At 31.8% G+C, this 17,659-nt stretch overlaps 2 protein-coding genes across 3 annotated transcripts; both read right to left on the minus strand.

Moving 5' to 3' along the window:
* Window positions 1-1,534: 1,534 nt before the first annotated feature.
* Window positions 1,535-15,121, minus strand: LOC105039640 (pentatricopeptide repeat-containing protein At2g20540-like). The gene is given in 10 exon segments (XM_073256054.1): window positions 1,535-2,401; window positions 2,404-3,228; window positions 3,231-3,504; window positions 3,593-3,709; window positions 8,098-8,178; window positions 8,372-8,431; window positions 12,273-12,345; window positions 12,480-12,532; window positions 14,924-14,993; window positions 15,117-15,121. Coding segments are annotated over 10 exon segments (2,067 nt in total). The 3' UTR covers window positions 1,535-1,892.
* LOC105039641 (uncharacterized) lies at window positions 12,219-17,550 on the minus strand. 2 transcript variants are annotated; one of them, XR_003799973.2, is made up of 3 exons: window positions 16,706-17,550; window positions 12,741-12,887; window positions 12,219-12,532 (listed from the first exon to the last, which is right to left on the minus strand). XR_003799973.2 is itself a non-coding variant. In XM_010915855.4 (2 exons), exon 1 carries the CDS (start codon window positions 17,384-17,386, stop codon window positions 16,727-16,729), a length of 660 nt encoding a protein of 219 aa, XP_010914157.1. In that variant the 5' UTR covers window positions 17,387-17,548; the 3' UTR covers window positions 12,219-12,532; window positions 16,706-16,726. The 2 variants fall into 2 exon arrangements, 1 of the variants encoding a protein (XP_010914157.1); XM_010915855.4 differs by lacking the exon at window positions 12,741-12,887 and having other exon boundaries at window positions 16,706-17,548.
* Window positions 17,551-17,659: the final 109 nt, after the last annotated feature.

The raw sequence follows: 17,659 nt of genomic DNA on the forward strand, positions 1-17,659 counted from the left end.
CCCCGGCGCAGGCGGATTTTTGCACCAACAATGCCTTATTCCAAGTACAAATGTAATACCTTACCCAAAACAAAAGTACACATGGAATACATTAAGCATCAAAAACAGACCAAAGAGATGAAACATTACAAATGAATGATGATGCATAAATAAGAGATTTTCCACCCTACTTTCTTCGAGGTTCAATTAACAGAGTTCTTTTCCTAATTAATATAAAAAAATTTATTTATCTAATAATTTAATTTTTAACTTATTTATCAGAATGATACAAAATCGGTAAAACATCATTTTGAATGGCATTTTATCATGGCCACATCACCCCCTATTTTTCACGTAGACCACATAAAAAAAAATTTTAAAAAAAATATCAAAAATGATGTTTTTAAAAACGTCATTCCAAATGGCGTTTTTAAAAATACCATATTTTTAGCGTTTTCTCTCCCAAAAAAAGAAAAAAATGATAAAAAATAAAAATAAAAAAATTTAAATTTATAAAAAAATAAAAATTTTAATTTTGATAAAAATAAAAATTATCATTTAAAAGTATCTTCATTTCAAATTATCTTTTTAAAAAAATATCTGAAAAAAATTGGTGTAAAAAAATTAAAAAATACCATTAAAAATTTTAAGAAATAAAAATTATAATTCTAAAATTTAAGAAAATAAAAATTTTAATTTAATTCAAATAAAAATCATCATTTCAAATTACAATCTCCTTTTCAAATTAATTTTTTTTAAAAATATCATAAAGGAAGAAAAAATAGAAAAAATAAAATTATAATTTTGAATGAATTTTAAAAAATAAAAATTTTAATTTTAATTCAAATAAAAAATAATTTTAAATTATTTTATACATTTAAAATTTATTTTTTTAAAAAAATATCTCAAAAAATCTTAAAAAATTAAAAAAATAAAAAATACCATTAAAAAAAGAGAAAAAAATGAGAGCCAAATAAAAATTATAATTTTAAATTTAAAAAAATAAAAATTTTAATTTTAATTCAAATAAAAACCATCATTTCAAATTACTTTCTCTATTTCAAATTAATTTTTTTAAAAAATATATATCTAAAAAAATAAAAAATAAAAAAAGTGACATAAAAGAGAAATATTTAAAAATAGAAAAAAATAAAAATTATAATTTTTAATTTAAAAAAATAAAATTTTTAATTTTAATTAAAATAAAAATATCATTTCAAATTATTTTTTTCATTTCGAATTATTTTTTTAAAAAATATTTCAAACAAAGAAGTAAAAAATGAGGAAAAAATAAAATTCAAATGTTAACTCAAATAAAAATAAATAAATTCAAATTTTTTTTCATTTAAAATTAATTTTTTTTAAAAAAATATCCCAAAAAAATTTATGGGGGTTAAAAAAATAAAAAATATCAAAAAAAATATCAAAAAAAATAAAAATTATAATTTTGAATTTAAAAAAATAAAAATTTTAATTCAAAATTTTTTTCAATACCGCACCATAGTAGCTGTTTGTGTCTGTACCAGATCGAGATGTACCAATATGATTCAATTCATTTCATAATTAAATTATCTGATATATTATTATTATTTATATTATAATTTTTATAATTTTTTTAGCATAATCAAATGGCTTCTCGTCCGACCAGTTCAGAAGCATCTCTGTGCTCCGTGTGAGAACGTGCCTCATCCTGGACTGTCCCACAGCGCAACAATACCCATTCCATCATTGTTGATGGATCCGAGCACATATGTTTCTAGAAGCACCAAAAACTGAATCAAATATATCAATTCCAGACCAACTCAACATCAATAAAAGCTCGTATTTGAACACCCGAATAGATTATTCGTGCTCCTCATGAGAGTATGAGACCTGTTATACGTCAATTATGATAGCCCCATTGCCTGGTGATATCAATTCCATAATGACATCACCCAACATCCCGTATACCTCTTCTTGTTGGGATGGCCATTGTCATCAGCTATAAACCTATGGCCAACTCCATTTATCTCAATCAGACTCCAACCCGGAGTAGTTTTCACTCCCCTATCCCTCATCGCCCGTCTTACCTTCACAACACCCTCCCACCTTCCCATTGAAGCATATACATTGGCGAGACCCACATACCTCCCACAATGGTGTGGCTCCAACTCGATCACATGCCTACCGACTCTCCCCCCTAGCTCAGCATGTCCATGCATCAGACAACCGTTGAGCAGAGCCCCCCATATGACCCCGTCGGGCTCCATTGGCATGCACTGGATCAAGCTTTCGGCCACAGCAGTCCTCCCGGCACGGCTTAAGAGATCGACGACACATCCGTAATGCTCGATCGTGGGAGACACACCATAAACCCTGCTCATGTCCTCAAAATAAGCCCATCCTTCATCTACCAAACCGCCATGATTGCAAGCAGTCAGCACCCAACAAAGGTGATGGCATTTGGCACAACCTTACACCTCAACATCTCTGAGAAAGTCTCGATGGCTGAATGGCTCAGCCCATTGAGAGCCAGACCCATGACCATTGCACTCCAAGCCGTCACATCTTTGCGACCCATCTTGCAGAACACCTCCCTCGCACTCTCTATAAAGCCACATTTTGAATAGAAATCTAAGAGGGCAGTCCCTAGCTCGAGTCCATACTGTGTCTCTCTCCTATCAATGTAATCATGGATCCATCTACCCTCCTCCAAAGCGCCCAAACCAGCACACGCATTCAGAACACTGACGAGCAAAGAGTCGTTGAGCTTTACGCTCCCACCACCCTTCAATTCGCGAAACAATTCAATCGCCTCTTCCGGACGTTCATTCTGCACATAACCCGTTATCATTGCACTCCAGGAAACATCATTCCTTTCGGCCATCCGATCAAAGAATTCCCTCGCTCTATCCACCAGACCATGAGCACAATGCGCGCTAATAAGACTGGTCCAGCACACGATGTTTCTGTTAGAGCTTTCGTCGAACACCTGAGAAGCGAAGTCCAGGCCACCCAGATGCGAGTAACATCTGATTAGAGAGCTCGTCACAAAGACGTCGAGGTCGAACCCGAATTTGACAATCTGCCCGTGGATTTGGGACAGAGACGAGAGGCGAGGGCAAGCCTTGATGGCAAAGGGGAAGGTATGCATGTTGGGAGGGAGCCCTCGGCGTCTCATGTGGGAGTAGAAAAGGAGACCCTTCTCGGGGTAGGGGGTTCTGCAGTAACCCTTGATCACGGTGTTCCAGTTGAAGATGGTGGGCTCGGGATCCGGTGGAAGACCAGGAGGGCAGAGTGGATGTCGGGGTTGGCGTGGAGGGCGTAGATGGCGAGGATTCGGCTGGTGACATAGGTATAGCGGACGAGGCCCAAGACGATAGCATGGGCGTGCAGTTGCTTCACTTCTTTTACTGTGGAGGATTTCTCGAGGAGGGAGAGAAAGGGGTAGGTGGTGATGGTGGGATTTGGTGGGGGATGAGATGATGGGCATGGAGAGAGAGGAAGATCGACGGAGAGAGCCGAGATGGCCCTCCTGGAGATGGCCTCGCCTCATAGAGAGAGGCACACGCACGATGGATGACCTGCGCGAATCGAAATGAAGCTGAAGCTGAAAGATTTATCCCATGCGCACCATGGACATCACCAAAAACAAGCCAGCCTGCCCCGCCCGACCCCGGCCGACTTTAAATGGGCCTTTAGGCCTGACGAGATGGGCAAGGCCTTGATTTAGCTTGAGGGCCAATTCAACCTGATGAATAAATAATTTCATACATATTTATTTATATATTATTTATTATCTGTATGATATATATATATATATATATATATATATATGAGTTCTGAGATTTAAGAACCTAGGGAATCTTATACCTTGTGGGTCCTGTTTGGGTAATTATGTGCAATCCAATAGGATTCATAAAAACACACGCCGGACAAAAGGCTCATTTCACAAATTTGTCAAGAATGGAATGGGTCAGCTTGAATTCCATAAAGGGAAAAAAATAACCTCACTAGTTTTTCTATCCTATACTGGAAGAGGTCTAGTTGATGTGAGGAGTCTTATATTCTAACAATATTAGATATATCTGTGTATATAGTTTAGAAGATATATGTTGGATGGATCAGACTCGATTCTCACGGAAGCTTCAGCCCAATCCTATAGGCAGATCTAGGATCTCTCTAGAAATTTATAGCCACATCCAATGAAATTTGGTAGAGAGAAGGTGCAAGGAATGGAAGGGAGAGAACCGGGGTACAAAAGAGGGATAACACAAGGATCGCGTGGTTCAATCCCCTTAGGATGAGGGAAAAAGGACCCTGATAGGTTGTCTTTTCAACCTGTAATGATCGAGCCCACTGATCCCATCTCTCCCACTCCCTCCTTTCCATCAGCCGCATTATCTTGACCCCAACAAATCTGGCATTTCCGGACATGCCTTAGCTGTTTTTTTTTCTTTCTTTTGGTAAGCAAACAAACCAGCTGCTTTATCATATAGAGAGGAGTGGAGTTTTTTTTCTAATTAATATAAAAAAAATTTATTTATTTAAATAATTTGATTTTTAACTTATTTATCAGAGTGATGTAAAATTGGTAAAATGTCATTTGAATGGCGTTTTATCGTGACCACGTCATCCTCTATTTTTCATGTAGACTACATTAAAAAAAAAATGTAAAATGATATGGCATTTTTAAAAACACCATATTATTTGACATTTTTTTCTCCCAAAAAAAAAAGAAAAAAACGGTAAAAAATAGAAAAAAAAATTTAAATTTATAAAAAAATAAAAATTTTAATTTTGATAAAAATAAAAATTATCATTTAAAATTAGTATTTCCATTTCAAATTATCTTTTTAAAAAAATATCTGAAAAAAATTGATGTAAAAAAAAATTAAAAATACCATTAAAAAAATCGAAAAGAAATAGAAATTATAATTCTAAAATTATTTAAAAATTAATTTTTTTTAAAAAATATCAAAAAAGATCTTAAAAAATAGCATTAAAAAATACCATAAAATTAATTTTTTTAAATTAATTTTTTTAAATATCATTAAAGAAGAAAAAAATGAGAAAAATTTGAGAAAAAATAAAAATTATAATTTTGAATGAATTTTAAAAAGTAAAAATTCTAATTCTAATTCAAATAAAAAAGATAATTTTAAATTATTTTGTCCATTTAAAATTAATTTTTAAAAAAATATCTAAAAAAACTTAAAAATTTTAAAAAATAAAGAATACCATAAAAAAAAAGAAAAAATAAGAAAGAAATGAAAAAAAAATAAAAATAAAAATTTTAAATTTTAAAAAATTAAAATTTTAATTTTAATTAAAATAAAAACCATCATTTCAAATTAGTTTCTCCATTTCAAATTAATTTAAAAAAAATGTTCAAAAAAATAAAAAATTAAAAAAATAAAAGTGCCATAAAGAAGTCAAAAATTTAAAAAAATAGGAACAAAATAAAAATTATAATTTTAAATTTAAAAAAAATAAAATTTTTAATTTTAATTAAAATAAAAGACATCATTTCAAATTACTTTCTCCATTTCAAAATAATTTTTTTAAAAATATTCCAAACAAATAAAAAATACCTCAAAAAAATTTCATAAAAAAAGAAAAAAGGTAAAAATGAGAAAAAAAATAAAAATTATAATTTTAAGTTATAAAAAATTAAAATTTAAATTTAAATTCAAGAAAAATAAAAGAAAAAAATGCCATACGAAAAGTGAAAAAAATAAAAATTATGAAAAAAAATAAAAATTGTAAATTAAAATTTTAAAAAAAATTAACTTTAATGAAAATAAAAAATGTCATTTCAAATTACTTTTTCCATTTCAAATTATTTTTTTAAAAAAATATCTGAAAAAAGAAAAAAATTGGTGTAAAAAAAATAAAAAACACCATAAAAAAAGAAAAAAGGGAAAAGAATTGAATTTAAAAAATTATAAATTGTAATTCTAATTTAAAAATAAAAATTATAATTTTAAAATTAAAAAATTAAAAATTATAATTATAATTCAAATAAAAAATAGTAAAAAAATAAAATTTATAATTATTACTTAAAAAATTTAACTTTAATTCAAATAAAAAATTATCATTTCAAATTACTATGTCCATTTTAAATTAATTTTATTTATTAAAAAATCATATAAAAATAAGTAAAGAAAAATTAAAAAAATTAAAAAAAATTATTAAAAAAAATAGAGGAAAACGTCAAAGGGAATGGCATTTTTGAAAATGCCATTCCCTTCAAAAATGTCATTCCCTTGGCATTTTTGAAGCTTAAATTCCAAAAAAAAAAAAAAACCCCTCTCTCCTTCTTCTCCGGCTATCTCCAGCATTTTCTCCTCTCCGACAGCACGGCATCAGTCCGTAAATGATCTGATAGTATCCGTTATTCCTGAGCAGCATGACCAGCAGACCTCCTCTACTGATATAGAGAAGGGGCCATCACAGCAGGAGCAGGAGCAGGAGCAGCCGTTGAGGACCTTCCTGAGAAGGTCCAAGCGATCACGGGCACCACGACGTCTTTATGGGACTTAATCTTTTTTAGATTTGTACTTAATATTTTTGAAACTTTTATTGTACTATTTTTTGTACGTTTGACATTTTTATTCTATTTAATATTATTAATTATTAATTTTATTTTATATTATTTAATTTCAAGTGATCGGATATTATGCTTTGTGGATATGGTTACACATACACTAATATATCTCAGAACATTACGAGAGAAAAAGTTATGCTAAAAGGACTATAAAAATTATAATATAAATAATAATAGTATATCGGATAATTTAATTATGAGATTAATCGGACCGCACTGATACATCTCGATTTGGTACGGGCACAAACAGCTATGTACGGTGCGGTATTAAAAAAAAATTTGAATGAAAATTTTTATTATTTTAAATTTAAATACTATAATTTTTATTTTTTTCTCATTTTTTTGATATTTTCTTTTTTATGATATTTTTTATTTTTTTAACCCCCATAAATTTTTTGGGATATTTTTTTAAAAAAATTAATTTTAAATGAAAAAAATAATTTAAATTTATGTTTTTTATTTGAGTTAACATTTGAATTTTTATTTTTTTCTCATTTTTTACTTCTTTATTTGGAATATTTTTTAAAAAAAATAATTTGAAATGGGAAAAGTAATTTGAAATGGTATTTTTTATTTTAATTAAAATTAAAAATTTTATTTTTTAAATTAAAAATTATAATTTTTATTTGGTTCTCATTTTTTCTTTTTTTATGATATTTTTTATTTTTTTAATTTTTTAAATTTTTTTTTGAGATATTTTTGAAAAAAATAAATTTTAAATGGATAAAATAATTTAAAATTATCTTTTTTATTTGAATTAAAATTAAAATTTTTATTCTTTAAAATTCATTCAAAATTATAATTTTTATTTTTTCTATTTTTTTCTTCTTTTATGATATTTTTTTAAAAAAATAATTTGAAAAGGAGATTGTAATTTGAAATGATGATTTTTATTTGAATTAAAATTTAAAATTTTTATTTTCTTAAATTTTAGAATTATAATTTCTATTTCTTAAAATTTTTAATGATATTTTTAAATTTTTTTTTACACCAATTTTTTTCAGATATTTTTTAAAAAGATAATTTAAAATGGAGATACTAATTTTAAATGATAATTTTTATTTTTATCAAAATTAAATATTTATTTTTTAAAAAATTAATTTTTTTTAATTTTTTTAATTTTTATTATTATTTTTTTTTTGGAGGAAAAAAATATCAAAAAATATGGCGTTTTTAAAAACGCTGTTTGGAATGGCTTTTTTAAAAACGCCATATCATTTGACATTTTTTTTAAATTTTTTTTTTTTATGTGGTCTACATGAAAAATAGGGGGTGACGTGGTCATGATAAAACGTCGTTCAAAATGGCGTTTTATCGATTTTGCATCATTCTGATAAATAAGTTAAAAATTAAATTATTTAGATAAATAATTTTTTTTTTATATTAATTAGAAAAAGAACTCAGGGGAGTGAAATCAAAGTATATATGCAAATCCCGACTTGGGATATAAAACTATCAGAAACCCACCAAAACAAGAAACACAGGTAATTATACAATATTACAAGCGAGAGAATAAAATAAGCACACACATAGAGGAATAAGAAACGCTGATGTCCCATGGCCCTAAAGTATTGCCTTATTTCTGAAACTGAGGCAGAGCAGTACATAATCTGTAAACTGAAGAACTAAAGTCTTTAAGAATGAAAACATGAAGACCAAGTGATAACATTTTGGGAGATCAATGACTGTAAATCATTTACACAACCCTTTGGAGACATGAGGAAGTAGTGAACTAAGAATCCAAACAAGTAGGATATGCCTCGTGTTGAGGAGATACAAAGGATAATAACAAATACTCAAAACCTGCTTCAGCTTTGTGGAACTGAACATGTGATGACCCAAGCAAAGTTCCATTGATTGAACCTGCAACATAAAATTAAAAGGGCCAGATGGTAATTCCACAACTTTTGAAGACTTGTAGAGCCAGTGGTGGCCAAGAAAATGGCCCAACCCTCGCTCTTTTATTCTCCCTTACAAGTCACAACACTACTACATGACCACCACAGAGTATATGCGCCGAAATTCCTACTCTTTCTCCACTTCTAGCCCATCGTCACCTCTCTCTCGTCCCCCCTCCTCCCTCCCCTCACCCATAGCTTAGAAAGGGCCAAACAATCAAAGCTTCTAGCTCCAACCACCATTAAAAGGGCCAGAGCCTCCATTTCCCAATCCACACAAATTCTGTTCTCTATGCATGTGTGTGTGGATATGAGAAATTCTTTGTGCACCATGGTTGGTATAGAAAATCCGACATAGAGCATACTATCTTATCCGATTGGTCTACGAAGTTATCGCTTTCCAATGCACATTTAATATCTGTAGGTCTGTTTTTTTGTTTAAACATTTCATACGATGAAAAATACCCCTACCTTTTGAAAAAAAATTATGATATCCTATAACGTATTATAGCCCAAGATGTCATAATATGACCTAAGATATCATAACATGAAAGAGATATTTTTGTCCAACCACTTTTCAATGCGTATTTAATGCCCGCAGTTTTACTTTTTTTGTTTGAAAATTTTTAATGACGAAAATATCTTAGTTCTTGAAAAAAAATTATGACATTCTGTGCATATTATGACATCTTGCATTATATTATGATATCCTAAGGATAAAAATTATGATTTTTTGGATGCAGGATGTCATAATATGGACATAAAATATCATAATTTTATCAAAGAACAGAGATATTTTCGTCATACAAAATTTTAAACGAAAAAATTAATTTACAGATATTAAATACGTATTGAAAAGTGATGACTATGTGGACTAGTCGGATAAGACAGTGCGCTCCACATCGGATTTTTTATACCCTCGCAGTGCACAAAGAATTTGCTGTTTGAATATTTCTACAAATACTAGCCCAAATTTTGAGGGAATAAAGGAAATCTCCACGCTCCTTTCTTCTTACAGCCTACAGGCTAAGATCTAGGTTGAGCTTAGATAAGCTCTTAGAAACTGTAAGTTAGATGAGCCAACAAATCCAATTTGTATAAGATTTTCAATCCAATCCTATAAAAATATCCAAAAAAATCCTTAAATAAAATTGGTTTGAACCTAGACTCTTGCTTTTCTAAGCCGGTCTTGAATTATAATTTTCATCCTAAAAATAAAATAGGACAAACTTGAGCAAAATATTTTTCACAACCATTGGAAATACATTTAGGTTTTGTTTGACAAAGCTTTTAAAATGTCAGAAAGTACTTTCTGATTCTTCAAAAGCACTTTTATATGGTATAAAGATGTTTAGTAAAAAATTAGAAAATTATTTTGGCTTGATTAGAAAGCTAAAAGGATATATTTGAGAAAATTTTCATTTTAGAGCTTTTTTCCAAAAGTACTTTCTGAGTAATGTTAGGAAGCTATTTTAATTTGAATGAAATTTTTTGATAACCAAAATACCCACCAATAAATCTAATAATTATATTTTATATCATATTATTATACTATAAATATAACATGATATAATAATCAATTAATATTATGATATAGTATAAACATAATATTTATACAATGTTATAGAATATAATAATATTTTAAAAATATGAAAATATTTATATTATAAAGATATAATATCATCTATTATAATATTATAATAAAAATAATACAATATAATATAATAAAATTTTAATAATAATATAATATTATTATATTATAATAATATAATACTAGATTAGATTATAATCCATGATTACATTATATATTATATTATAATATAATAATTATATAATTTTATATTGTATTATATGATAACAATAGTATTATTATATTATGATATTATATCATATTATTTTCTATTATACAATATTATGTGATGTATTTTATTGTTATTTTATCATACCTAAAATATTTTCTTATTTTAATTACTAAATATATATTAAAATTTTAAAATATTTTATAAATATAATTATCAAACAATAAATAACTTTTTATAAAAATTCAACTCTTCGAAAGTTCTACTTTCAAAAACTCCAAAAGCTCTACAATCAACAACAATCTCAAACAGAATTCTAGTCTAACTAGGTAAGTGCTCAAGATCACACATCATAAACAAATTGCCAGATATAATTTGTTCATGAAATGCATCAAGCTTGGATTTAGAGGCCTAATCGGCTTCATGTGAATTTGATTTATTTAATAATCAATTGAGTTAACAAAATTAAGCTCAAACTAGAAAATGATTCATTTAACTTTTTCTGAATATAATTTATATCAAAACTATGTATACGAAAGATTACAAAGTAATAAACTAATTAAACAAGACATTCATGACTTAACCATAAATAATAGATGAAACAAGCTAGTGTCATGTCTATCAAATCAACTTGTGTTTCTAACTTTTTTTTTTTTTTTTTGGTAAATCGACTTGTGTTTCCATCAAATCAACTTGTGTTTCTAACATATTAGATCGAGTGGTTTGGACCAACATACATAAATCTACTTGGTCTCCCGTTCTTTTGGAAAGTTTAAACTCTCAATCTCATCAATTCAAAATTACTGATAGAGATTCTATATAGAAAATCTACACCATTGATTATGATTTCGGACATAAAAAGTACTTTGAAACCAAAAGAAAAAATCATTTGATTTAGAAAATATTTGTCTATGCATCAAATGATCCAAAAATATACTATTTAAATAACTCAATACAATGTTTTGCATAATTTATGTTTCAAAAATATTAAAATTTAGTGAATTTTAATATATATATATATATATATATATATATATATATATATATATATATATATATATATATATATATATATATATATATAATCTCAATCCTTCCCTACAATGAAGAGTAGAACAACATATTTCCTGCCTGCACATGGGCCGCATGCACGAAAAAATGTAACGCTTTGAACATATGAATAAAATCCAGCTAGAAGGACGGGAAGAAAAAAAAAAAAAATTTTTCACACCATGCTTCGGCCCCACGCGTAAGCCAACCACGCACGCACCGCCCGCGGTGCACAAAGAATTTCTGTTTTCAATACCAATCGTGTACCATACATGGGGTTCCTAACAGTCAATAGGGAAATTATCAGTACACGAGAGAGGAACGGCTTATTAGAGCGGTGCTCTAAGAGGATTTGTATTTAGTTTCCATGTACGCTAACACGCACCCATTAAAATCCCAGGGTACCTAAGATGGCTTCTCGACATGCTTGAGGTTTGGTGGGACATAATTCTTCCTCCATGGAGGAAGAGACCCCTGGCCGGTAAAACTTGGATTGGTGGACAAGAATTGTAGCATACATTGAGCAGGGCAATTCTTCATCGACAGAGGATTGTTTGTCGAGGGTAAGCTCACCGTTTCATATTTAAATATGGCCTTAATCCGCCAGGTTCGCTTTGAGGTCAGTGCAGAACATGGCAGATATGAAAATAAGCAATTTTAAACTTTAAATAGAACAAGGATCAACTCCTAACTTAAGTTGACATGTCATGAATTTTAAGTATATAAATCGGGCATGAGATCTGTACGGAGGTAGCAAGCAACAGAAAAATGACATTGAAGCCAGATGATTTCATTGCACACACTAACAGAAAAAGATGACGGGAAAGGGATGCTAGAGTTCTTTACCTGACAGGCCTTATGTGTGTTTCTGCAAAATAGAAACTTGAAGAACGAATAGAATAGTTAGCATTGGAAATCCAAAGCAATACATTAGGCAAGCAATCTATTGGAGCTCACCAAATTTGATGAAGTAACAGCATGACAACCAATAGTTTCAATACAATGGCAACAAATATCTTGTCCTGGAATGCTGCAAGAGCACAAAAGATGAAACAAAGCAGCTCCAATAACTCTGCTATCCTATGAATGTTCAAACGAGTCACATCTATGAGTCGTCTTAAAAGTTATACATGATAGGTAGAAGTGCGTTCCTGGGTTAGGTACAGAACATCAAAGTTCTCCAACTTGTGCTGCGTTACCTGTATGATTCCAGAATCCTGAAATAACATAAGTATTTACATCAATGCCATTGAGAAACAATATGGTAATATGTAAGGGTAGGTAAAAGAGAAGCCCAAAAGCTGAACAGCTGCATTCTGAATTTTTCCGTTGTAAGACATTAGCATCGTGCAGTAAACTATGTAAGTGAGATACTCATTTTCATTATGTGTATGCTAGCAGGAAAATTTGTCCAAAACCAGTCACCAGTGCTAGTAAGCATTTTCCTTGGAACTGTGGTGTCTCTTCTGCACGGCAATTCAAAAATTAGATTAGCTCTGAGCTTCCATTTCCCCAGGCACGTCAAAAAAAAACCCAGCTGGTTGTAGCGCAACTCTGCTGGAGCTTTATAACCTATAAGAAACTCAGATTCTATTAATAGGGTTAGTGTAAAATACTGTTTCATATATAGTTAGCTCTAGAACCACTATAAGAGTAAACTATTTATTCTTTCTATTATATGGACTTCTCTCTTTCTTTTTAGTAGAAAAGAATTATATAAACTTCTCAAATTTTCCTAATCCAAATTCACACATAATGAGCATTCATGCTTTCAGCAGTCTGCCAGAGCTTTCATATGTGCTCTTTGTTGAACAGTTTCAAAGGTAATTCGCGTAAGTCAGTTGATAGACTATCATTTACTGTTTTATTCATACTCCTACCAGCTCTGTTTATGATACTAGAGCAAGCAAGAGAAGTGAGAAAGCCCAAGGAGCTACACAATATGTGCTAACATATTGGATTTTCTCTTCTGTAGCTAGTAGTCTTATTCTTTCTCATCTAAAACTTGGTATGGTTGTAATCATGTGTTATCTGACATTTGTCAGTATCAGACCTTTGCATGATGGAAGGTTTGCTACATGGATTTTCAAGTATCTAAATTCAGGTTATTAGTGGCTTTGATGCCATCCATAGCCTATAAATTGTTTGAGTAACACATTGGTTGCTCCTGCTATCTATATGGTTTGATGTACAAGTTTCTTGATTCTTGTTTTGTGGTTCCTATTTTGAAGTAGATTTTAAGTGTGTTTGGCCAACAAAGAATTAAAGTTCTTGTCCACTTAAGAGTAGATTTTAGTAAATGTATACATGAAATTTGAACAATGGTGTTTCCATCTTGAACTTATCTTAGGCCTGGGACCTATAAGTCTCGTAGCTGATGTTGGTTACGCCATCTACCAAATTGTATAAGTAGGCTCTTTAATCCACTAATACCATATCATTCTCTGCTTTTAGTTCAAAATACTTTGGTAGGTACAGGGGCTAAAAAATCCACTTTTGTGGGTGGTTTCACCATAATAACTTTTATAGTAAATTAAATTGATCCCCGTTAAAGTTTAGGATAATTATAAATTCCCAACTAATGTTTCAAAAATATATATTACACTACGTAACTATTGCTATGTATAACACATAACCCCCTACCATTATCTTTTTGTTAAATAAGCTAACAAACCTTGCTGCCATCATCACTTTCTAACCCATTTAAGTCCTAAAATATCTCATATTTTTTTTATTTTTTTATTTTCTTTTTATTCCATTTGTTATTTGAAATTTTTTCCAAATTTTCAAATTTTATGGTTTGCCAAATTATTCCCAAATATCGAATTTGTGATGATGATTAAAACTCAGTCAAACAAGTATGCTTATTAAAATCCAAGATATTTATATATAATATACCAGATTTGGGCTTTATAAGCTCATTTGTGTCATGTGGCTATTCATGGCTACTGGAATCTATGGCCAAAAGCGGGCATGGCCCATCTCAAAGCCCAAATCTGGTAAATTATATACAAACATCTTGGATTTTAATAAGCATACTCCTTTGATTGAGTTCTAATCATCCTCATAAGTTCGATACTTGGGAATAATTCGGCCAAACATAAAAATTTCAAGTTTGGAAAAATTGAAATAAGAAGAAGATAATAAAATTAAGAATATAACTTATTTTAAAAATCAAATAGGTTATTTAATAAAATAAGAAGGAGTGATGTTAGTAAGGCCTTTCAGATTATTTAATAGAAAGATAATAATAGGGGGATATGTGTATATTTCCGAAATGTAGTATGGGGAATTTGTAATCACCCCAAATTTCAAGGGGAAATCAGTATAATTTACTCTAATTTTTTAATTCATAATTACTCATGATTTACTCAAGCTTGTCTCATCCATGAGTTAAGTACTTTGCCTACACCAATGCAGAAACCGTCAAAAACTATCTGCTTCGCTGGAGCCACTCAGCTAGAAGGGCAATCTATAAAAACTTATGCCAATCTAAGGACATCTATATTGTACCCTCAACTCCAGAGCAAATGATGTTGCCAAAAGAACATAACGGTATTTAGAAACAAGATCCTCTCAAAAATGGCCCAAAGAAATGTGTTACATACTTGCGTTAAACCACAACAAAGTACCAATTGACTTGTGATTTCATATTCCTTGCTAGAGGGTGCAGAAAACCTTCAACATAAACACCCTTATTTTAAGGTATAGAAAAATATGACTCTATAATTTCCATTGCATGTATCTTGATTTCGAACTCGTCCCTCCTAATTAAAAGTTCTAAAAACATAAGCAAATTACCACATCGCTCAAAGTGGTTTGTGCCTTTAATTCCATCCTTTATTTTTGAAACTTCACATGAACTCTCCTTGATGAAAGCCCACTCCACTTTTTGTTAGTCCACAGGGTTCAACAATTGTCTCTCTCTCTCCATAAACGTAGATACATACATACAACCATAAATACATAATCAAGTCGCAGGCTGTAATTCTATCAAGCATCTTAATTACATAAATTTCTAAAGTGATATGAACAAACAAACCTCATACAAAGCAACAACTTCTCATATGATATTAGTGAACAAATCTATAACTTTTCTGAACCAGTGGATATTTCGACATGAAAATTCAAAAATCTAAATATATGCAACTCTGCAAATTGATTTTATACATATAAATACATATAATATATTTGCAAGTGACAGTTTGCTCAGAAGGTATATATATACATATTATTCAAGATATATTTGGCAAATATCGATATCTAATATGGATACTATACAGAAATGACATGATTTGAGGTATCTATGTTTCCTAGGGTTCCATAATCATATAATTTCTGGAAAGTGAAAACAAAATATATAGATCTATTTATAACTAACAAGAGAACAAGTCATTTACTTTGTATTTCCTTGATTCTTGAGACTGGATTCCTCTTTCAAAATTCTTCTACCATCTAACTTGTATATGAACGTAAATATTGATATACAGCTTATTTTATTTTCCATGGTATAATGTTAATATACAGATCCCAAACTGGACCCAGTAACATATGCTACAATTTTAACTTTTCAGTATAGAAAATTGATTAGATACTGAGCAATGCTCCAGGACAAGGAAGAACATTAAATCAAGCTTGTCTAACATGTAACGCTTCTAAGCAAGTCCATACAATATGAATCAGTAAAAAACACATAAACACTCAAGTGTTTAACTTGAACCCTAGTTGCATACATGTTCAAAGTCCTAAGCCTGCCATTGAGGTTTGGAAAATACATTTAACTAGGTTTGACTTCGCTGTAACACATATTAACAAAAATAAAAAAATAAAAAAAAATAGAAAAGTAGCCCGTGCATGAGAGCGCATTGCTCAAGCATTAAATCTTTAGTGTGCTGCTGAATATCAAGACAACCATATTCTCAGACATTGATAGTGCCTCTTGCACGAAGGTCCCATGAAATTACAAAACAACGTCAACCTTGAACTTAGCATCATTTAGCCTCAGGATAAATGCATCAAAAATTCCTTGTGATTTAATAATCAATATCGAACATCCTCTGGATTACTCAAACAAATATGCATAATTTTGATAATCCAGTGAAAAACAAAATAAACCTGGTGTTTTGCAACCAATATTCACAGCTCAAGAACTTCTCATATGACATCACCTAATAAGGTTTTCAAGTATGCGTTATGCTATAAACTATATGAAATTACATAAGTTTATGTTTAATTATGTTTCTACAAAATGTTCCCAGAAGATCGTCAATTTAGAGCGCATTCATTCGTGAGGTATACTATCTAATTCAATATTAGAATCACCATACAGGATAATTAAAAATGAAGGAAAAGAAAAGAATCCGAAACTAGGGCATCAAGAAAACCCTGACCTGTTCACCGGCGTTTCGATTCTACCGGTTCCGTTCCGAGGGCAATGGGCGGTTAAATCCCCCTCTCCGATTCATGTACTGCCTCGGCTGCCTCTTGGTGACCGCCCGCACACCACTCACGTCGGCCCCCGATACGGGCTTCCCCTTCGTGGAGTCGAAACCCAGCGGGATCCCCAGCTTCTTCATCATCTCCAGCTCGTCCGGGTCCAGGTCAGTGGGCACCGCAGCGTCCCCCTCCGCCGGAGCACCGCCGTCGGGGGCAGCGGCACCGCCGCCCTGCTTCTTGCGCTCCTTGGCGGCGCCGTCCGCTGTCTCCAAGGGGGCGGACGAGCGGTGGCGATCCCGTTCGTCGTCGCTGCCCTCGCGGCGGCGCTTGCGGCGGTGGTCGTCAGGGGAGGGTGAGCGGCGGTGGTGGCCGTGGCGGCGGTGGGAGCGGTCGGCCGAGAGGGAGCGGGATCGGGAGCCGCGACGGGTGTCGGGGGAGCGGGTGCGGGAGCGGGCGCGGCGGCGGCGGTCCGGGGAGCGGGACCGCTTCCGGTGGTCGCGGTCTCTGGTACGCTCCCGATCCCGATCTCGGTCGCGGTCGCGGTCCTTATCCCGGTCTCGGTCTCGGTCTCGGTCGCGGTGGCCGTAGAGGTCTCGATCGCGAATCTTCTCCTTCTCTCTTCGCCTCTCCGCCATATCCTCCTCTCTCCCCGCACTACTGTGGTGTAAGCTCCCCTACGGAGAGAGGAGAGGGAGAAGCGAGAACGGAGAGAGAGAGCGTCGGAACCTTGAAGAGGTTTTGTTGTCGAGGCGGAATAGCCTGTTACCAATGTTTGTAAGCCTGTGAAGGAGGGGAGGGCTCCCCTGCGATGAGGCCTTTAGAGGATTCAAACCGTCGATTTCATTTAATCCAGACCGTAGAGTGGGAATCGTTCGGCTGGCTCTTTTTTGGAGACAAATCAGGCCAAT

The sequence above is a fragment of the Elaeis guineensis genome, chromosome 1 (genome assembly GCF_000442705.2).
Source record: "Elaeis guineensis isolate ETL-2024a chromosome 1, EG11, whole genome shotgun sequence".
Lineage (NCBI taxonomy): Eukaryota > Viridiplantae > Streptophyta > Magnoliopsida > Arecales > Arecaceae > Elaeis > Elaeis guineensis.